The 23,097-nt window shown below is 39.4% G+C and overlaps 1 protein-coding gene across 10 annotated transcripts in view; it reads right to left on the reverse strand.

Moving 5' to 3' along the window:
- LOC104919409 (LIM and calponin homology domains-containing protein 1) overlaps positions 1–23,097 on the reverse strand; it is an 81,997-nt gene that overhangs the window by 31,770 nt on the left and 27,130 nt on the right. For 8 of the 10 annotated variants that reach the window (XM_027280889.1, XM_027280888.1, XM_027280883.1 and 5 more), the window contains exons 2-5: positions 17,727–17,797; positions 15,267–15,336; positions 9,039–9,145; positions 2,751–2,781 (exon numbers count right to left, since the gene is read on the reverse strand). In XM_027280889.1, coding sequence (XP_027136690.1) covers positions 2,751–2,781; positions 9,039–9,145; positions 15,267–15,336; positions 17,727–17,797 — 279 coding nt within the window. Of the gene's footprint in view, positions 1–2,750; positions 2,782–9,038; positions 9,146–9,793; positions 9,818–10,026; positions 10,051–15,266; positions 15,337–17,726; positions 17,798–23,097 lie in introns of those variants that run through there. The other 2 variants (XM_027280891.1, XM_027280890.1) reach the window with 2 other exon arrangements.

Genomic DNA, 23,097 nt, shown 5'->3' on the forward strand with positions numbered 1-23,097 from the left:
CATTGTTTTGACTCTGAAACCAGCCACAGACACTTCTCCTGCAAAGACACAACATCCCTTCAGAGGTCAGAGTGATTTATATTTTCCAGTTAGCTGCCTTAGTCGTAAGTGCATAAATTACCAGATCAATCTCATCTCCTTCCGACATAGTAACCCTGCAGAATTATGTGACTGAAGGAGGCCGCACCTCTGACTCTTGCTTGTGAGCTAATGTCCCACAGTACTGCTGAATGTGACTGAGGAAGTGAAGCTTACTGCATTCAGTGCAACTCCTTTTGGAGTCAGCTAAATGCCTAAAATGCAGAATGTACAGATTGGCTGGAGCCACAGGGAGATCACACAGAGCTGCACCTTTAGCACCGTTGGCCAAGTGTTCCCAGCTATATTTACTGTGTCCATGTCAACCGGCACTCCGCAGGGATTGCTTTGATAAGAAAGCTCAGCATGGCTTAATGTGTTTATTTCAGTCATACTGTCAGTAAACACAGTCTGCCGTTCAAACACACTTGGAGGAAGAGCAAAGAGACTGGCGTGCTGATGAGAAGAAGCACAAAGTCTTTTTTTTTCTGATGTTCTGATTCCTGAGGGGAAATTTGTCTTTAATGCCAAAATAGGATCAGCCTTACTGCATTACGACATTACAGCAGGGAGGGATATAATGTTTTGATAAAGGGCCATTCAAAAGTGTGTACACCAGATTAAAACTCCAGGTAATACATCAGCAGTTATAGCGTTAGTTATGTAAATGACCATCCATTCATTATCTGTAACCGCTTATCCGCATCATCAGGATACACGGTAAGAACAGGCAAACTCCACACAGAAAGGCCCCAACTGAGGGGCTATACTACTATACTGTAATATATATATAACCATTGTGCCATTATATATTTCACTGCACTACTGCAAACAATGCCAAAAATATTAAGCACTATGCTAAAACAATTCTGTACTTGCTGTGGTTATGCTTAATTATCTGCACACTTTGGAACCCTGAGCAACAGAGTATATTGCCTATGTATAATAACCAGTACGATAACATCCGTGCCAGCATCCATTGGAAGTGGGTTAGCACTAAATGTGTTCAGTCACATATCAGTATGCTTTAAACACATCCATATTGATTCAGACTGCATGACACGATGGGAAAACATGCCACGACTGTGCCTGCATGATTTAGACATGCAGCACTACAAGAGAAGTGCAATTTGGACACAAGCACACAGCTACAGTAGTCCAAATAAAACATGTTAGTGGGGTTTTGACAGTCAGGAATACAGTCACACTTTATTTGCCTCTTTCGGTTTCAGCAGCCGTTTGATCTGGCAGATGTGTGGAAAGACCTGTCAAAGAGGTTCCACTGAAAAATGTCATCTCTTTGTTCATGTACTTACGTGATACACACACAATGGTAGGAATAAACCCAAATATGCACCTACGATGTAAACACACACAAGCCCATGCATGCATAATCACGTCAAAATCTGCAGACCTGTAGTGGTACACATAGATGCAGATTCCCTGTGCTTGTCATCAGAATACATGCACGTACAATCAGCCCTTCTTGTTCACACCTGCACCTGCTAAACCCGTGACTCCCGCAGTATTCGACTCATCCACGCAGTCCCCCTTCTTATTTCTTATTTCAACATCCAATCTGTTTGCTAAACAACACCTTTAAACCACCGAATCAGCAGATTCTTCCCGGTGCAGCTCCTTCACCTCTCAATATGTGATGTGCTGCAGCGACAGCTGCTATCAAATCATAATCCTCAGGGCGGCTCCATAAGTGTAGCAGCAAATCGTAGCAGGAGGTGCTGGCTAAAGTGCTGGCTGCTTGGATTGTTATGTTTGCTATTGCTGCAAGAGCTACCTAATGTGGCTGAGAGTCCCTGTGTGCAGTCAGCTAAATGAGCTAGCAGCCCAGGCCAGCTCTGCAACTCGACATTAACTTGTGCAGTACAAGGCAGCATCACAGTGAGACAGAGAGAGAAGGAGAGAGGGGGGGCTTTGACTGCAGAGTGGGCAGGGCTAGCTATATGTGTTCTACTTCTTAAAGCAGCATTATTAGAAAAACAGAAATGGGTGCTGTGGTGTGTTTGACAGTAAAAATGCATAGAAAACACACAGAGACCAGAGTAGGCAGGATAGGAAGAACTAAACTAAACTGGGATATGCAGAAAAGGAAGTCAGAGAAAGCAGTACTGATGTTCAAATGTTTAGAAATTAAATAAATAAAAAAAAAAAAGGCAAACCAAACTGGACTGCACTGAGTCTATGTGGAACGGACAATGCAACTACAGCTGGAGTAAGTCAAGCAGTCGAGAACAAAGAGAGACAGACGCGAATACACAAGTAGAACAGGAAGATCAAAAGGAGTTGGAAAATGTAGAACACACAATCATCTGAATATGAAGAGCTAAAATACAGAACAGATGGAACAAAAGCAGATCCAGGAGAGTACAAACAATTAAAAGGTTTAGTGGAGAAGACGACATGGGATAGATAAGAACCACCGGAAAGGGTAAAAACCAGACTAGAAATAGTTAGAGCAGGTAGTGTTCTCATGGCACAATACAGTACATAGAGCTGAATATGGACTTGGAACAGACATGAGTAGCTGAAAGAAAAAAAAAAGAGTGACAACCACAGTGCAAACAGAAACACTGGACCACAATAACAGTTTCCATCCAAACATACATTTAGCACACAAACAAATTATCCCACTGTAATCCAGAAGTATCACTTACATTCTTGAGCTTTCGGCTGCAGTCACTTCCCCTGGAAGGATGAGAAAGAGAGGAAGAGTGAGTGTGACACATTGACTTCTGGTGTAATTGAATGTAATATCTTACATACAAATAACAACACACATCTTGTTAAACCAAACAACTCCCACATATTCATGCGGCAAAAGCAAAACCTATTGAATACATAGTCCTCTATGTATGCAGTGGCTGTAGCCCACACAGGGAGAAGTAGCAGGCTCTATGCTTGCACCTCTGGATCTAGTTTGTTGTATGGGGATGTGTTTATTTCATATTTCCAGTTCAAACACTGCAGTTTTCTTTACCTGAAAGATAAACTACACAATGGAATACTCATGTTCGTTCCTATGGACCAAAGAGCAAGGGAGCCTTTTCAGATCTGTCATTTTGCACTGGCATTCATCACTCACAAAGACTTTCTTCAACAGAAAGTCAGGGGAGTAGATGTCACAGTAGGGGCCACATGGTTTGACTGCCAAGTGATCTCTGGGAGGTGCAAAGCAGAAACACCGCAGCAGTGGCCACTTAGCTCCACAGATGCTGCCAAAATGAAAAGATGTGGATCTTGCGGATTACCACTTGAAGCTATAAATGGGAAGTGGAATGAACCAGTTGTAAAACTGACCCCAATACACACTTGTGTTGTGGAAATATATACTTCTAGGCTAAGAGAGAGAGAGAGAGTGAGAGAGAGATGGCAGCAGCAGAGAAATAAAAATACTAAAATACAGATACACAGACAATGTCCTCTTCCTTTTGCTAAACTGTGATTGTGACAACAAATGCCAAATTGCCAGAGGAAAGGCAGACACCCCTTTCAAAATAAGGTGATATTATTCGCTATGACTATGGAAAAAACAAATTGTACTCACAGAACAAAGTACAATCCAAACAATCCAAAACAAAGGAAAGTCTTAAAAGGTTCTTCAGACAGAGTTTAAGGCAAAAGAAGACCTGCCAATGTCTTTCTGCCAGAGTCAAAGCACTCCAATGAAGAAGCCTGGTCATCCTCAGGCTTTAGCCGGGATTGGGACCAAAAAAGCTCTAAATCTGTACTCAGACTCATTGGGGTAAATGTTGCAATATAACCAAGTCCTAGCCCCAAAACCAGCCTTACAGGAGATCAAATAATCCTCAAAATTAATTCTGGATTGAAAAGGAGCCACTGGAGAGAAGCCAGGATGGGAGGAATGTGGTTTCTCTTTCTGGTTTCTAGTTGTGAGGTGGCTGGCTGCTGTGTTTTGCAGGTCTGATCAGCAGGAAAACATATTGTAATGGTTTGAATATGTTTCCCTCATTATCACTCATTATGAATCATATCTCATTTCAGATTTCAGATCAGTAAGGATAACAAATATTTTTTTACAGACTTGGACGTTGACTTTATGAAAAACACCTTACCATTTATATGTGTAACGCATTGCTTTACATGGGAAAATGAGCTGCTTTATATGAGTATGGATGTGTCTTACTGTGAAAAAAGTTGACCATATAGTCAAGAAATGAATATGAATAAAGCTGGAATGATGCTTTCCAAGGCTGCACATTCATCTGCATTTTCTTGTGTATGTAGTACACCACCCAATAGAGCTGAAATAACCAATCAGCTTGCTCCATGCATAGCTCTGCATGACGTGTATGTAGTTGACATTTGGGAACTGTGCACTGTGCATGAGTGTCTGTGGCCTATGGTTACCCATAAAACTTGTCTCCACGTGGGTACTTCGAGACATTTATGTGAATCCTTGGTAAAGAATAATTCTAGCTTAAAATGCTATTATAAAAACACTGCACTATAGTCATATCTACTGGGACTTCAAGTAAACACACACACAAATCCTGGATGAGAGATTATCCTGTATAGATACAAAACAGCTACATAACATAGTGCATCATCTTGTATGGGAAACATATAGACGATATTTTAAAGAGGCTTATTGAGCAATTTCTTGCCCAAGTTGTACTTCCTAATTCATGGTATACGTTACAAGACTGTTTCTAACTAGTCTCTAAAACCTGAAGGGTCACAAAGCCCAACTCACTCAACACACAAGTGACACCCAAATTACTGTTGCGTGAGTTTTTCCATGACAGCAGCGACCTGACAAAGAGAGGAGTGAAAGAAGAGAAGAGCAAGGTGAAAGTAGCTGGAGGGAATGATCTGTAACCCCCTCCTTCTTACTTATCATCCTCTCTTTCTGTCGGCTGACTAAATAAACAGAGAGACAGGTTGATTTTCTCTGCTGTTAAGTTGTAGAAGCAAACTTGAAGGACAAACACAGGAGATTTTACAAGGTTTCGATCATATTTAGGGGCGTATTCTTCATTTTTCTTGTCTGTCTTTCTCTTAGTCTCTATCAGAGTTAGACTCTGTGATTTCATTCAAACAGTATCAATAATGGACAGAAACATAAATGTCACAAATTTGAAGGATACTGTTGTAATCATTACAATAACAATGCATTCCTGAATAAAAAAAAATTAGGCAAGCCTGGTATAACCTGGCCATGGAAGTCCTGAAATTATAATTTTTTGTTTGAATGTTGTGTGATGGATGGTTAAATGGCATTACTGTCAATATTAAATACATGTATTTCTTTTAGAGAAACACATGAAACACTTTCCACTACTTGCTGACAGTGAAGAGTAGTAGCAAATCAGTATAAAAGATAGCTTGTGTTTTCATCAGATTTATCTACACACCTGAGGGAAACGCATTAAATTTGTATTTTATTATTTACAGCATTCCAAAACTTGTTAAATCTGCTTGACAGTTGAGTGGAAATGCGGCTTCTCTCTCCTCTGCTATCCTCTCATTGACTCTGCCTGGCAAACTGTCACTTATCTTGGAAATCCATCGGTTTCCATCAACATGCAGAAGAAGAAGGAGATATTTCAGGCCTGAGCTCATGGTGTACCTGAACCTGCCTGTCTTCGTGCCTCCCTGTTTCCAAAGCTGTTTCCGAGGTGAGTAAACACCTGTCCAGAAACTCAGCAAGGAGAAGCACTAAAACGACAGAGGCTTACATAACGACTGGAAATAGCACAGGGCCGCTTTAACAATGACACCACTATTTCCTTTTCAGTTTGTGCCAATTGAGATTGCCCATGCATTCCTGATAATATTTCTGGAGTGAGCATATTATCCATATTTATGCAGCATAGAAGTAGTCTTCCACAGGAAAAAAAAGACCCATTATAGCTATGATGAAGATTTGATTCCCCTTTTATTCTGTTCTTTTATGACCGTCGGAAAAACATGTAATCATCTGTTCAAATTCAACATAATATTCTATAATCACGAATGAACAAATTGAAGTAAGAAAGGGTTCCATGTGACAAAATATATTTATGTTCTGAAGGAAAAAAAAGCATGTGGGACAGAAAAAATAAGCACTGCACACAGCAGCACTCTACAAGTTACAAATTACACAGCTTCTTATTAAATGGCTTTATTGACGTTACCTGCCATCAAGGTCTGTGCACTCACTGTAACCAAGCAGGCAGCGCCCCTCCTTCACTGCTGCTTGTCTTGTTTTGCCATGTGCGTGTATAAACAAGGAGCCTCTTAATCAGGCTGGACATCTGAGAGCTTCACAATTTTAACATGCCAATCTGATTAAACTCTGCACAAATGAAACAAGGCAACGTTAATTTGCAACCAGCAAAGAATACATCTCACCCCATTCCTCACATCAAAGAATGAGGAGTGAAATTCTGTGGGAATGCAGGCGATGCATCTTAGGACAGGCTCTGTGTGGGCTGCGTCCAAATTAAAGGTTCAGTGTGTGAGATTTAAAAGGCCGATAAATATGGTGTGCAGAACTATGTTTTCATTTCTGTATAATCACCTAAAATTATTATTATTTTAATTGTGTTATTATTATTATTATTATTATTATTATTATTATTATTACTATTATTATTATTATTATTATTATTATTATTATTATTATTATTATTAACTTCAAATGAGCCTATATACAAACGCTGCGTGTTCTCTCCCACAGAGTTGGCTAAGCCACTGAATCTGGCACGCTGGACCTTTAAATCTTGTTCAAATTAAATTGTTTGCTAAAGTGACAGCCTTAAGCCTAAACACACACACACGCACTGCTACATTGGTTTATGAAAACCACCTGACGCCCACCTGAAAATATCTATCAAAAACACTTGTTTTATCAGTTAACGTCAGGCTGTTTCCTAACAAAATTATGATTGAATAAATATAAATGAAGCAATACAGAAGTAAGGGGACCATAACTGAAAACTGGAAAAAATACTGCAACCAAATGATGTTTACTTATGTAAACTTGCACACGCTCAGAAACGAAAGCTACTTAAACATCAGTGTACACACAAACACACACACACCTCAGTGCCCTCAAAGAATTCCTTGTTCTGACAAAACCAGTCAAGCAGCTCCTCCTGAAACCAGCTAAGATTAGCACCGTCCCCTCTCTGCACAGCCAGCATGAGGACAGCACATGCTACGCACACCCACTCATTCACACAGTTCATATAGCAAAGAAGAAATACATGCACTTGGCTTTGTTACCAAGCAACAAAGCAGGAGTCATGGTTCATTGAGTGATGTAAACCCTTGTGTTGTATTTGGACAGAGACCAGTTGTGTCTAACAGATGTGCTATTGTTGCTTCACTGACACAAGCTCCACAAACTTCCATTGACTCTCAGTTAGTTATTTATACTGGCAGTGAACTGGACGATTGTTTGATGCAGAGAATGACAGATAGAGCGGCTGACAGAGACTGACACACAAAGATGCACACAACATATACAGATGTGATCTGTTAACACACAGCTGAAGTGTTAATTGTCAACACTTGTCCATCTACTTAATAAACAAGCATTCCTTCATAACTGAATTCCATAAGTGCACACAAAAGTTGCAGAACAGATACTAAATGGACCTCGAGGTGAGCTTGTTTTGTCAATGGATGTTTCCAAAAATCAACTTTTAAGACAACTGGAAGTCCTTAATTTGATCATCTACAATTCAATTACTGGGAAAATTCCATCTACTGATGAAGATCATGTGATATGATTGAAAGCACCAGAATCTAACTTCAGATAATGTTGTCAAATCCAGCAGAGACTCAGTAAACCGGTCATAACCACAAATCAGGCCTTCATTACTGTTTGCTCATATTCATCATTGTATAATGGGCTAACCTGTTTTATGCTGTCACAAAATGTTTTTTTCTTATCTCGTGTGCCTCCTTATTGTCATTTTTTTACTGCACTGATAGTGATTCTGCCATCTACTAATAACAGAAACACTTCACATCATTTTAATCAGAAAGTACAGCACCCTCTTTGTGTTTTGTGCCGCAAAGCACAAAGACTTTTTTACCACCATAAATCTTTTTTAACTAGTTAAAGTCAGCTTTGGTGTTTGAGACTTGGCACAAAACAGTGTATAGAGATATAAAGATTAGAAAAACAAGAAGGAAGGCACTGAGCACAAAAGTCTATAGAAGATACTTCAATGAAAAATTACACAGGAATAGTCGGTTTCTCAAGTAAAGATCCAACAGAAAATATTGTCTTGGCGTGCTAAACTATGACCTTTAGAGACTTCTTGAATTTGTCAGCAGTAATCAACACAGCCAGACAGTTTAATAGCTTTCTGTATAGTGTCATAAGCAGACAGATGAGACAGTGTATAAAAAGCTTTTTTAACCTCCTTCATTCAAACACGGGGAACTGACAACTGAAATAAATTTTTATGGTATATATTGTACGATTTGTTTTGTTCTGAAACTTTATATTCAACAATATCTGTGCTTTTAATTTACATGTGTTCACAAGACGTGTGTGTGTGTGTGTGTGTGTACTGTATTGCTGTGTGTAACCTGTTACTTATATCTACCTACTCTGTTTTAACTTTGACCTGTCAAAGGACTGCAGGCGAAAGTTAAATGGTAATATTCATTGTTGATATTGTACATGGTCCCTTACAAATAAAATAAATGAATAGAATAAGAACTGTAAAAGCATGTAAAAGCTGTTTTCAGTTATGTTTATATCTCAAAATAATAAATTAATTTCTATGCTACCCTTTCAAAAAGAACAACACCTTTCCTGTTATTGTAACCTTTCGTTAACTCTCACCTTTTTTTTTTTAAATTGTGGCTATTGTGCTTAAGAACAAAACTGAAGAAAAAAAACACACACACACACACACATTCACAAACCCACGCACACCCTTTGAGCAGTAAGGTAACACTGGAGCTTTGAGTCTTACTTGGCGGTGGGGCGTGTCGACGTGTCCTGCAGGTCTCCAGGGTCAAACAGCTGAGAGCCTTTCAGTCCCAACTCCTCGCAGCCGCGCAGAAACACACTGAGGTTGTCCTGAGCAGAACACACAAGGCACAGTTTTGTCAGGATAAACACACCGTTGGCAGAGACAGAAGGCAAAGCGAGGTCATGTCAAAGTACACAAGGTCTTAACTGAAGTACAACCGTGACTCAGACACACACACTCTCTCTGACTCAGATCATAAAATGAATGTAGAGAATATACTACAGCCGCTGCTACACTACATCAAAGAAAAGAAACAGTCTGGCTCATTAAGCATGCTACACACGGTTAATTCAGGGATAATCACATGTACACACAGCTGAAGAATTACTGCACCTCTCTATTCAAACAATGTCTGTTCTCACTGACATGACTTCCCTAAACCAAACCTCTTCTATCCTGTTCTTAAGGTGTAAAATTCAAATGGGTCTTCACAAACATAGAAGCATAAGAGATGATCCGATATAAGGTCAAGATCCTCTTCATTCACTGCACTTGAGGTCTCTCTCTGACACACATGAACCACACAACAGCTCTTTAAAGGTTAGGCAAACACACACAAACATGCTGGTCGGATACGTAGAACTGCAAGATGACAAGTCCAGGCAACTTAGTTTACTGATCTGAATTGGATTCATTCTTCTTTTTTGCCTGCATACAAAAATGCAATACACACATACACACACACACACACACACCTGAAAATCAGTATACCTGCTCGAAAGAAACGTCACACCACCTGGTTTTTGTGGCTGGCTTTCGTACGTCTCTTCTCTGATTACTCCCAACTTTCACTCTTCACCTTTTGCTTCCTTCAAGTGTCTCCTGCTTCCTGTCTTATCTCTCCTCCTTCACCTGCTTTCCTCCGAACATTCCTTCTCTCTCTTCTTGTCTACCTTTCACTCTCTCTCCATCTTCTCGCTCTTCCTACCTCTCTTCCCTCTGCTCTCAGACAAACTCTTTGTTGGTCGCAACCTGAGCCGAGCTCTCCTCTCCTGTTCCCAGGTTCTCTCTCTCTTTGTTTCTATGTCTCTCTATCCTGCAGAGGGCCACAGCCAAAGCCCTTCCCTCTCTCTCTCTCTCTCTCTCTGGGTGTCACCATTTCCTCTCCACCCCGACTGTCCCTGCACTCTCTCACTATCTCTCCTACACACCAAACCACAAATACAATGTGCTTCTATTTACATATAATATGAACTTATTTAAACACAATGCTCTTGTAAATACACTTATTTCCACGAGCGGAGAGAGCATTATTTATATGTACACACTAACTGGTGTAAGAACACAAGCATGGCTATAAACACAAACACACACTTAGAAACCACTAGTTCTCACGATCCTTTCCCATTTGTAGCAAAACACCCCCTCTGAATCCACCCTGCAGCTTCCTGTGTTTTTGAGACAGCGCCATCTCTGCTCTCCTGGTGAGGCAACCCCACCCGTCCACACACACACACACACACACAAACACACACACACACACACACACACAAATACCAATCTCTTTCAGAAAGGACGCGGCTATCTCTTCTTTTGACAGTTACTTACTCCAGGGAGGACACACCTACGGTGGGCTTGAACTGTGTCTCACATACACACACTTCTCAAGGTCATACTTGAGCTCAAAATAAAGGGCTTTCAGACCAGATGCTTAATATCAGTGTGAACTCTACTTAAAAATGTGTTCTGAATATCAGAAATGAGTTATCACTTGGAACAATAAGGGACTCCCTTCGGGTCAGGACGGTTTGTACCAGAGACTCTTAAACTTTCTGTCATGAATCCAAGTAAACAGATCCAAATATGACCAAATTCTTTAGTCGAGTTAACAACAGGGAGGATTGTTGTTTTGTTAATACAGGAAGTTTCATACGAAAACCTTTCTTTATTATTAACAGTGAATTATTCACTTCATGAACCACTTACTATTGACTTATTTCTAGATCACACTTGGTTACATGTTAGAAAATGCTTGCAACTGGAATATTCAGTGTCCATGAGCAAGTGTACCGTACTCAATATTGGCTTGCTAAAACTGGAGGTATTGGCCAGGATGAAAACACAGGTGTCCCCATGCTAATGTGATTCATTTGTGGTGTGAGAGAGAGAGAACGGTCAAACGACATAGACGAATAAGAGTGTTGGGAGATCTGATAGTGAGAAATCCAGTGAGTCAGAGAAGATTAATTTCTTACTGACAATTGTTCTCATTGTTTCAACTGATTAAATTTATTCATTAAAAATAAAAACCCACAAAGCAAAAAGTGAGCGTTTGAGAAATTGCATGCAGGTAGTCAGGTATCACAGTCTTCCTTCAGTCACTGAACAATTTTATCCCACATGTTTCCTCATTTCCCACTAGCTGGAGTTTCACACGGTCTAGAATAACAAACACTGGAATAACAAGCATTGAAATAAACAACAAGCCAGCGGACGATTAAAGAGGCTCATTTAGTAGCAACTTACGTAACAGCAACCCGGATAATTTAGTGGGTGTTTGGAGTGTGCGCAAGTGTGTGTGTCTTAAGAAGTGAGCATAACGATGTGGTGATTTGCAGGTCACTGCCACAGGAAACTGGGCGTCTGCAGCAAAGGAATGACTGACAGCTGAATGTGTTTATAGAAGGATTGGGAGGGAGGAGGCTGACTCGGACACAAAGCCCCTGTCCACTGTGTTTAAAAAAAAATAAAAATGAAGTCATGTGTGAAAATACCAACACTTGTAAAATTAGTATTAATAACAGCAAAGGCAGCAAAGATGAAGAACAATTATCAAGGGCCATCTAAATGGCATTTACATGTGTATGAAAAAACAAACAAACATTGTAATCAATACCTGACCATCACGATTAAACCACTAAGGTTTCTCAGGAAAGAGGATCAGAATTCACACCCAGATTTTGTTCAGAATCCAGAAGAGAGAGAAGGTGAGAACTCAGCCATGCCGTACTGTACCTCAAATGTTGCATGCAGAATACAATGATTTGCAAAACCCTTTCAACTTATATTAAATCCAATGAGTTGGGCTCATTTATTGTTAATAAATCTAATCAAAAGACAATGATAACTGTGTTAATATGAATTTATATGCATATTCACTAATGTAAAACCAGCATATGAGACAATATTAGATAACTGCAGTGAAGTCGATAAATAGAAGTAAACTGGAGTGCAGAAATTATGGTCTTTAGCATGAGTCACATAAGATCTTTAGTTCCTTTTTATTTTAGAAAAGCTCCCACTGCACTGAGGGTAGCTGAAATTTCTCAAGATACTAATGAGGCATACAATCGCTAGTATGGATCTGAAAATTAAAAAATGTCCTAATCTAGACATGCAAGAGTTTTACATGGCATTCTGAAGGTTTCTTTGTGTCACTTAAAAGGTCTGCTCAACGTAGTGTCAGGAAAACAACTAATTTTTAAACGTGAATTACTACCATTCAACTTGCAGGGCGATCTCCACTGCGTGTCTGTTTACACACCATAAAACATGAACATACCAGTCGACCCAGAGACGTCTGGGTACAGAGCACGCAACAACCAACCTGTTCAGACGAACACTGAGCCATACAGGCCTGAGCTGCCAAAGCACTGAGGTAGCTGCTCTAATTACAAAACAGCCAACCCTCCTCAGAGACTCATTTTCCCATTAGCCCCCAAACAGGAAAAGGAAGGGGGAGTAGCCTGTGTTTTATTACGATAGGCCAGATAACAGCAAACCCCTTGTTTATGTGTTTCTCACCTCTTTAATCACAGCCAAGAGGAAGAAAAACCCCATGCAAAGCCGCAGGAAGTTAAGAGGCAGAATTATGAAACTCCTATAGTATAAGAGTCATATTGTTTATACTGGAACGAAACTAGCAGGTGTATTTTTCTTTTACCTTTTATATGTTGTCCTCAGCCTACAAATGTAAACATGTTGTCTTCAGTGGATGATTCAACTGCCCCTTTGGGCCAATTAGTAATGGTCGTGTAATGTTTTTCATCCTGTAACTGCATTGCCCCTCCTCGGGCCAACAAAGACAGTTGCTTTTTAATAATGTCATTGTTACATGCATCAGTCACTGTTGTTTAAGATATCATACAAACTTGTGACACGAACTAAGACACAGTTTAACAATTGCACAAAACTGATTAATAGCCTGCATTTTATTACAGTGTGGCATTACTGTTACATTACATTTTCTGAGTTAAAACTGTAAGTCAAACTGCTAATGCCAATCCAATTTGCTCACTTGATTCAGTCTTAAATTGAGATTTGACAACTAAACACTCCAAAACAACTTGTGAAGGTCAGTTGTTTTCACAGTACATTGTTGCTAGGTAGAAAAGTAGCACTTAAGTCACTATACAGACATGGCTGTCCACCAACCTGATTCAAATAGATTAGACCACAAATAAAGAAGATTGGCTACAGTGAAGAATGTATGATAGTTCAACCAGAAAATTTGAATGAATATTTATGTTTATGGACAAAACACAATGTTAAAACAGTACCAAGATGGGAGCACAGAAGCTCTTGGGTTTAAAAGCGCTAACAGGATAATTTATTGTTATTCTAGCAGTGATTATGGAAAAGGGCCTGTAAAGAATGTGGCTGTGTAATTATCTGCCACTTGTAAAAAGCCAGAAAAGGCTCATTGGCAGCCATTAGTGATGCCGTAAGATAAGAAAAGCCAACTCAGACTTCCTGTTCTGTTCTGTCATGCTGTCATCGAAATAATACCAGCTCTGCTAACATTTTTTACTCCACAGTAAGTACGAGAGCTTCTGTCCTAATCACCTGTACTCCTTTTGTATACCCACCATCACATTTTAACCTATCACTGTTCATAAGTCATTCACAAGCTAATGAATGCAATCTGACTGCAAACTCTATTAAGGGATTAAAAATCTCTTTGATCATGCTGATGTGGCCTATAGCTGATGTAAATAACAATGCTACAGTTTCATAATGGAAGGCAGGATCAGCAACACGTTTGCTTTTAAAAAAACTGACTTTGCACTGTCATCTGGTGTGTACTGTTCACACAATTTCTGACATTTTGTTTTAATGACTAAGACAACAGTTAGGAGTGAGCACAAGGGAATAAGTAAAAAGACATTTAGCATGAGCCCAAATGTGATCAACTTCCACTGTGCCTCAGGCGTGAAAGGTTACTTCATCCAGATCAAGGTCTTAAGACATCATGAAAGGGCTCCACTGTGTTGCCCTGTACTCTACTGAAATGTATCAGTGTTCGGGTCCACTGAAATTCACAGGCTGTCATCCAAAGCAGGAGGCAAACTTAAGAGTCTTAAAATAAAACCATGGACAACAATGTTATTCAGTTCAGGTTTTCAGATCTGAAAGAAATTGCTTCCTGCTGTTTTATTAAACCACATGAAACATGTTTAGAGATACAACAGAAAGACAGAACAATGGTATTGGAACATACAGTATGCAACAGTATGCTGTTGTGATCAGGAGTTCCCTACATAAAAAGGTGTTTACAGATGATCTGTGTCATAATAAAACTGTCTTACTGAACTTTCAGCTGCAGGTATCTGTAATTAAACCCTGATAACACATCTAGTATTATAAAATGCCAAGTCTATCCAAGCCAGTAAATCAGCATGTCATACAATTATTAGCACGTCTGCAGTTATTGTCTGAGGTGTCAGTGTAGTTTGATACTATCTAATATTTGTTACCGACACCACAAAGACTAAAAAGTTAACTGCAATTTGAACCTTGACATAGTAACTGTTTTTCTCAGACTCTTCAAACTCCAAGCCAGAGAATAAAATGAGAAAATGATTATCAATAATTAATGATGGCACTTTATATGAGGCAGGTAGTGTATGATCATGTTGCCAACTTTCAAAGTCAACTTTGCCTCTGGAAGCTACACAGGCATCAAAGCTCAAGTTTCAAGGCGTGTGGCTGCCACACTGTTCAAGTTTTAAGTTGTACACTTTATTCAAGGGTAATGATGGCAGGTTACAAGGACTTTTTTTAAAATGAACAATACTAGAATGACATCAAAACTATCCCAAGAGAGAGGAACAGATGTTGGAAAAAATAAAATAAAGGAGAGGAAGTGACACAGACATAAAATAAAGTGACGAAGAAGGCAAAAAGCAAGAGACAGCATAGGATAGGAAGGGTAGAGAAGGGACTCACCAAGCCCGCTATGGGTGTTGGAAGTCTGTTGATTTTCTTCACCAGGCCGGGTTTAATAGAGCTCAGCAACCTGACAAAAACAAAAACACAAGGGGAAGAAGATATCTGAACCTGAATTTTAATTAAAGCTTTAAAACTTATCGTCATGGCAAGTTGAAATGAATATTTCATATGATGCAGCACAAAGTAGGTTCAAATTCAACTCAAGCAGAGTGAAATAAGACATCAAGAGTGTGTGAAACTGTGTGTGTCTCTTCAGATGAAAGAAGGCGAACAAAAAAGGCACAAGGAAACATTTTTGGAGGGGCCCTCAGTAGCATCTAAAAAGTTTGTGACCAGACTTAGTGCTTAACTAATTCCAGTACACTTCATGTCACAGTGGACTACACATGTGAAGAGGTATGTCCTTGTGCTGCCACTTCTCGTTACATGCACACAGAAAGATACAGAAAGTTACACCATATTCCTGCAATCTCTGAAAGGTTGTCAGACATGAACAATCAGTTTTTTCTTCTCTCTCTCTCTCTCTCTCTCTCTGTGTCTCCAGTTTCATCTTTTGTGTGTGTTTTCATCAGAGGAAACATTGAAATGATTCTTCTCTGCAAAGGAAAAACCTCCCTCGGATACTCTTACAGTATTAGATATCCCTGGTCCTGCAATGCTGATGACATTCCAGCAGGTATTTTGCAATGAAATGCTGTAATTCACCTTTTTAGTGAACTCTCTTTCCCTCAGGCTGCCTCGTCTACTTCAACTCCAGTTAGAGATTTCCCGCTGTACTGTATGTTTCCCAACTTTTAAACAACCCAAAGAGAAGCATGTTCTTAGTGTTAAATGCAATATGTGTAGGAGGGGAGATGGCAACAGTGAAGACAATATCTCTAATCTTTCAGATTAGATTGTCTGGCATGAGAAAAATGGCGCTTTCATTTTTTTGTTTATTTCCCTACAACCAGAAATCTTAAGAGTTGAGAGGATTTCTCTGTTTCATCATGTGTTTTGAAACAGACATCTCCCCTATGATCGGCACAGATGACTTTGTTGTAACTGTGATGGAAATAATTCAAACATAAAAACATGTTTTGCCAGTTATGTGCAGGGATATGCGGCCAGTTTGTGTGTGCTGCAGACTCAGTCACAGTTCAAACTTGTTATAGCATTAAGAGGAAGTGGGGATGACTACAGGAGTGAGAGTGCTTTCCTGTACTGTAAAACACAGACAAAACAAACAGAGAACAGGCAACATAAACACATCAACACATTTCCTGATGCCTTGTGTATCGGGAAAACGGGGAAAAGGCTGGAGGATGTTTCGCTTGTGGAATTAGCGAGACAAACAAGCTGTACACAGGAAGTCCAATCTGCTCTCTCTTCTGCTGCTTGGACACCATTTAAGTGCATTAACTTGACAAAAATCCAACAGGACTTTGTATGAGGAAACCATATAAGCACAACAGGATTATTTTTTTTCAGTTTTGTTTGTTTTTAGATCAAATCTAGTGGAAGATTTAGTGATTGGATGATTGAATGATTCCATTTTTTTTTTCGAAGGAATTCATAAGATTGCAAGATAGGACACTTTGACAACTCTTGCCTCTATTTTCTAACATGCTAATTAGAATTGGTGACAGAGCTGCAACTTACCATTATTTCCATTATTCACTCTTTTTTTTTTACAATTATTAATATGAGTCTCCAAACGATCACAAGTTCCAAGGGTCTAAAGTTAATGTCTTCAAATGTTTTATTTTTTACCGACCAATGGTCCAAAACCTTAAAGTATTCAGTGTCAGTGCGTATTCAGTGCTTTTCATATCTAAATAAATTAACCTTGTTTCATAACATTTGATAATATTATTTCCCAATTATGTGAATCGCACCAGAAATTCCAAAACCAGTGGGGACACTGTTAAATTGGATGTCATGTCTGTATTCACAACAAAGATAGGGTAAACACTGGGCTTGTGTAACTGAACTTGGCAGAAAGGAATGTGGAAGAGAGAGAGTGCAAGTGTGTTTGTTTTCAGCACCTCGACAAGAGCAGACACGAGTTACGAAATCTGTTTCACTGCTTCTTTCTTATTCTGAATGATGTGGTTATTTCTAGGTTAACGTGTTAGTGTTCATTTTTGTCTTCTGATACACAGATATTATGAGTGAAACCGAGTGTTGCTATAAATTCAATAAAAGAAAAATGCAAGAAGAAATTTGTGAGCACTCACTTGACCTATTTGTGAACATTCTTTCTTTGCTGTTGCACCCATTTCAGTCTCTATTGAAGATGGTATCAATAGCTCCAATAAAATTAAAAGAATCAAATTAAAAGAGCTGATATATCACTCACACGAGAGTAAGGATGAAATAGTTTTCTTCAGGAACAGAATAGGAGCAACAAAGACGAAAACCTAGGCGACAGCTAGTGGATAATGTTATTAATAATTACTAGATATAATTACTTACTCGCATAGCAGTATCCCATTCTCCAAACCTCCTCTGAAATCCTTGTCACCAAAGCATCTTCCTGTCACAGCCTACAGAGAGAACAAACGGAGTGAGTTAGCAAAATATAACGCTACAGACAAAAAACAGATCATCAAACAATCCAGTCAGTCTCTGAATCTGAAGTCTAGACACACAAACTCCAGTTAGAATCCAAGAAAAAAGTCCAACAACCTCATTTCACACTCCTTTCACGTCTTTCCTTCGCAGTAAATCCTGGAAATGGTATGGACAGGTGCACAAAGAGCTGTGGGCCGTATATCAGGGCCCTCTCTGGTTAACAGTGCTAAACACTAACAAGCTTGACATAAGCCGCAATCATCCTGACCAAATGGCTCTGGCAGGCTAATATGTAGTGACAGGGGATTTAACAGGTAATAGTTGGTCAGACCCTCTGAGGAGGAAAGCTGAATGTTCGCATGACTACGGTACATTATCAGACGTGTGCTTTTCTTGCACAAATATTGCTTCTTATTTCTCGCACTACATTAAGTGCACAAAACCAAAACCTATACATGTTTTGGAAAATGTGCAGCAAACAAACTGAATCCAAATTGTTGTTTTCAACTCCTGATGTTCAACCTTCTGCTGAGGTTTTGACCTTTACTGTTAATTTATGCAAATGAACAACACCTCACGAGATCTCTCACATTAACGCACACAAATATTTCAAGTGCAAACATAAAACAGCAACGGCGAAATAATTACTTCCCACTTCAGAATATCTGCTGTTGCAGGTCATTTAGCACCAGGCCTACTGGAAATCCATTTATTCTCACAAACACTGGCAGGGATTTTGGCCATAAAGAGAGGGGACCCCGTTGGACTGCTGATTTTGAAGCCAAAACAATTACAAGATTAAATTTCCTGAGAGTTTCTTTTACATTTATTTGCACAGCTGTGGGGAGAAAAAAAAGTGTGTAGATGTAGAGTGTCTGGTCTGGCTGTGTGCTTCTGTCAGCTTCTTGGCTCATTGGGGAGCTTGGACCTGTTACAAAAGAAATGGACTGCTGTATGTCAGCGAGTAGGCCGACAGTAGGCCTCATTTCTGCTGCTGGGAGGGAGGGCGAGTGAGAGGTTGTGTTTGGTGGTTGGGAGGCAGATGAAGAAACTATGCTTACCTTTAGTCATTCACTGCCATTATCCTCTAATGTGGCAGCACTTGTGAACGGTACACTGTGTGTGAAAAGTGATGAGTGAGGCCTGAGTGTGATGCCTAAATGCCTCACAATACAGACTTACAGTATGGTGTACAAAACTCATATTCTGATTACAGTTCCCAGAGGAAGACAAAATATTGTTTGTTGAATCAATGGGCAGAGCTAGCTACAAATTATTAACTTATATATTTTTTCATTCGTCCTGACATCGCATTCATGACCTCTGAAAGTCAGCAGGCCAGCTAACTACAGTCCTAAAGCTAACCAGTTACCAGTAGTAGTTAATGTGTTTAACGTGTGCAAAAAACTAATTGTAAAAGCATCAATTTGTGTTTTACAGGGGACTCCTGACAAAGTTTTCCCCCGTTTTCAGTCTTCATGCTCAGCTAAGCTTCATACAGTATGTACCGTACATATGTCAATCTTCTCATCTAACTTGAAGGTTAGGGTTAGAGAGATAATTAGCATATTTAATAAAATATCTTCCTTCTTTCTATAGAACATCTATTGGCTGGTAGAGCTGGTGTGAGGCTGCATTTCGGTTAACAATGACCACCTGCCTTTTTAACTTGGCTTCAAAATTACTTGGCCAGACAAATTTCTTTGGCTCTGCCCCACTGACGATTAACTTAATCAATAGGATTAATTATTTCTATAGATAAATGTCTGGAACACAAAATATTCAATCTTTTGTGCGTACGACTAGACGACAGCAGACTGTAGCTCTGACTTATATTCAATGTTTGCCTTGTCTACACAGGAAAATGACATCTCAAGATCTTACGTTACAGAATAACATTCTGTACTCTTGTACGTGATCAAATAACATTTCCAGGTCCTCACTATAAATGCATAACAACCACGGGTGTAGTACATTAGAGAATAGCATCCCTGGTTTTGTTCTTAAGAGAGAAACATTACATGGCCTGATCTCAGTTAAGATTCAGTGGCCTAGATACGTTTATATCTGCAGCTTTAAAAAAATCTGCAGCTGAGTAGATGACCTTGATTTAGGAGCTCCTCAATAAATGTGTCAGATGAATGTAGTACTCTGCTTGCTAAAGATGGATAACCTTTTACTGCTTTGACATTCATAGTCCCTTGCAATACAGTACATACAGTCAGGTTTTGTTTGTGGCTTAAAAAGGAAACATGCAGGAGTTGAACCTGTGGGCTTTGAGTTACAGTCTAATAACTAGGTCAGTTCTTCAATAACCTTGTCAATGAGCACGAGTGCATGGGGACATTATAGTGTCGCAGCATCTTCACTAAGAGAGACTATAATGTCACTGACTTTACAAAGATTCATCTATAGTTAGAGGACAGACAAAGATGACAGTTTGCTATTATTATTATTAAAGATAAATGAGGCTTATAATTTGACTACAGGTGGTATTGTACAAAGTTTCAATTGGAAATACATAAATTGCTCACACTCATAATGTTGCAGTCCCATTAAAATCTGTCTATGTATTTGAGACATTTTTCCCATATTCAATACATCCCAAAAATAACTCAATGGGCCTCTGGTGAACCCAGACCTCCAGGTGGAAACCAGTGTCTTAAAGGTCAGGTTAATTAATATTGTGTCCTTTGGGGTCCATACACATACTATAAATTACATATTTCTCTTCTGGTTACGAGCACGTCTGAAATGTGGAAAATGGCAGGGATTCCGTTTTTCTCATTATTTTGCGGCTCGGTTTGGCAGTGAGTGCAGAGCAGCTAAGGACCTTGATTCATGTACATCTGTTGCTCCCATAAGTGTCATCCTGAGCTGAAGTGCACATGAAACTCCAACTGACCAGAGAGAATACTCTAGTTTAAGAAAACTCACATGACACAGAATCCTTCTTACATTTCGTTGTGTGGAAAGGTATCACACATGCCTTGGCCGTCCTAAAATACAATTTGACCAGATCCTCCAGCGCTCACTGTTACCTTATCATCAGGCGGCTGAGTGGCTAGTGCTCCTGACTAATAAAACACCTCATAAATTACAGCAGGAAGCTTCAGCTAGAGTAACATTGCTATAAAAGTTTGAATGACATATTTCCTTCACATGTAAAGGAGTGTTGTTTACTGTAGGTTAAGCACATTGTGCTTGGAAAAACATAAAAATCTTGAAGTGGCTATTAAGCACTGAGTTAGAAACCAACAAATCTAGTAAAGGAAGTAATAAAATACCCACCCAGACTAATGCATTACTATATTCTTATGACAAAAACAATAAAGAAAGGAACAGTCTAACCTAATAAACCTCAGCCTAGCAAATGTGAAGCTGTTAATGGAATCAAAAAAAATGTTTTTAAGGGTCCAGTGTGTAACATTTAAGGAGATCTATTGGCAGAAATTGAATATACTATGCATAACTATGTTTTCATTTGTGTATATTAACTTGAAAACACAAATCACTGTGTTTTTATTACCTCAGAATGAGCCTTTATATATACACTCAGGGAGGGGGTCCTCTTCCACGGAGTCCACCATGTTTCTACAGTAGCACAGAGCAGACAACCCAAACACTGACTCTACATAGGACATTTTCTGGTTTTTGCACACTATCCTCAATGCTTGAAACAGGACGGTGAGGTGAGTGCTATTCAGTTGGTTGTGATCTGCAAATTAGCCACTACATACCGCTAAATCCTACACACTGCACCTTTAGGTCCAACTGAAATCAAATTTAGTTTCTCTTAATTCTCTTTATGTAACAATACATAATTGGCAATATTTATCCAATTACAAAGGAAGAAAAAATGGTCTTTGGGGAGATGACAGAAATGCTTCTTTTCACCTGATGTAGATTGAACAGATAGGTTAGAGGGACATGTCAGTATCTTATCTGATTGTCAGCAACTGGCAGGATGCCAGCACGCCCACCGCAGAGAACAAGAGACAGAGTTACTGAACTTGTGTTGTCCCCTACATGTCACCAGCATCTGACCAGACCGAAGTGACATTTGCATGTCCGTTTACATATGTGCTACAGCTGAGCAGCTAATTATGGGACTGGCAGAGCACTTTTCCAGGGGAATGTTTGTTTGGTAGCTTGTTCAACACACTACGGTGCAGGAAAAGACATGTTCATGGAGAAAAGAAGGAGACTTTAACAGGAATGCAGTGATAGAACACTGATGTTACTAAAAAAAAGTCATTGTTGTGTCAATAAATATTTTATATGCAAATACATAATCAAATTGTAAAATAAAACAAATTTGATGCTACCACAGCTATCTGTCTCGTGTGGGCCTGGATGAGTGCACTACATGACGGAGGAGTCACACGACCACACTTTCATCAATTGAAAAATAAATGTTGGTCAAGCTGAAACAAGTAAATAACTCAACAACAGCCATGTGGCACTGATGGTGGAGACTTCACAACCACCTCGGCCACAGTGAGATTGATGTGCACTCTGAACAATCTATAAATCCAGGAGCCAAATTTGCTTGGCCTCCACAGTATAAATACAGCAGCTAAACAATTTAGAGGCAGAGGAATAGCTACAGTTTTGACACAGAGCAAGCAAAGCATGAAAGATGGGGGTACGGGTAAAGTACTGTAGCTCGCATATCTGAATACTTGAAATGAGACAAGTGCTTACCACAGGGGTCACATCTTTCGGTCAGTAGACAGCATAGTTAACCTGCTGCAACAGACTAAAACTGCTACAAATTAAAGGGCTGGTGTGTTAATAGGGCTCTATTTACAGAATGGCACATATAGAATGTAATATTCATAACTATGGCTTCATTCATTCATAATTACCTGAAAATAAGAATCATTATGTTTTTGTTACCTTTATACAGATGCTGTACACAAACCAAATCACAGAAACAAAACACTGACTCTAGATAGGACTCTTGAAGTCTTTTGCATGACTCGCAGCCACCATAGGTTTGTAAACCGAGGGGACTGCAATTAGCAACTACACCTCTAGATGGCACTAAATCCTACACTTTGGTCAGTCAAACAAACACCTCAATGGAAAGGTACATCCGAAAAATGCTGGAAACTACCGGATCTGAATAGTGTTTTCAAACCGCTGCAGGGTCATATGAGGGGACTCAATTAAAAAGAGGAATGTGTCGCCTCTGTTGTTTTCAGTGGAATGTTGCCTGCATTGTTTCACAAACAATCAAATGATGCTGCTTGGCTTTTTTCTCCCT

This window comes from Larimichthys crocea, chromosome VII, assembly GCF_000972845.2.
Source record: "Larimichthys crocea isolate SSNF chromosome VII, L_crocea_2.0, whole genome shotgun sequence".
Classification (NCBI taxonomy): Eukaryota; Metazoa; Chordata; class Actinopteri; family Sciaenidae; genus Larimichthys; species Larimichthys crocea.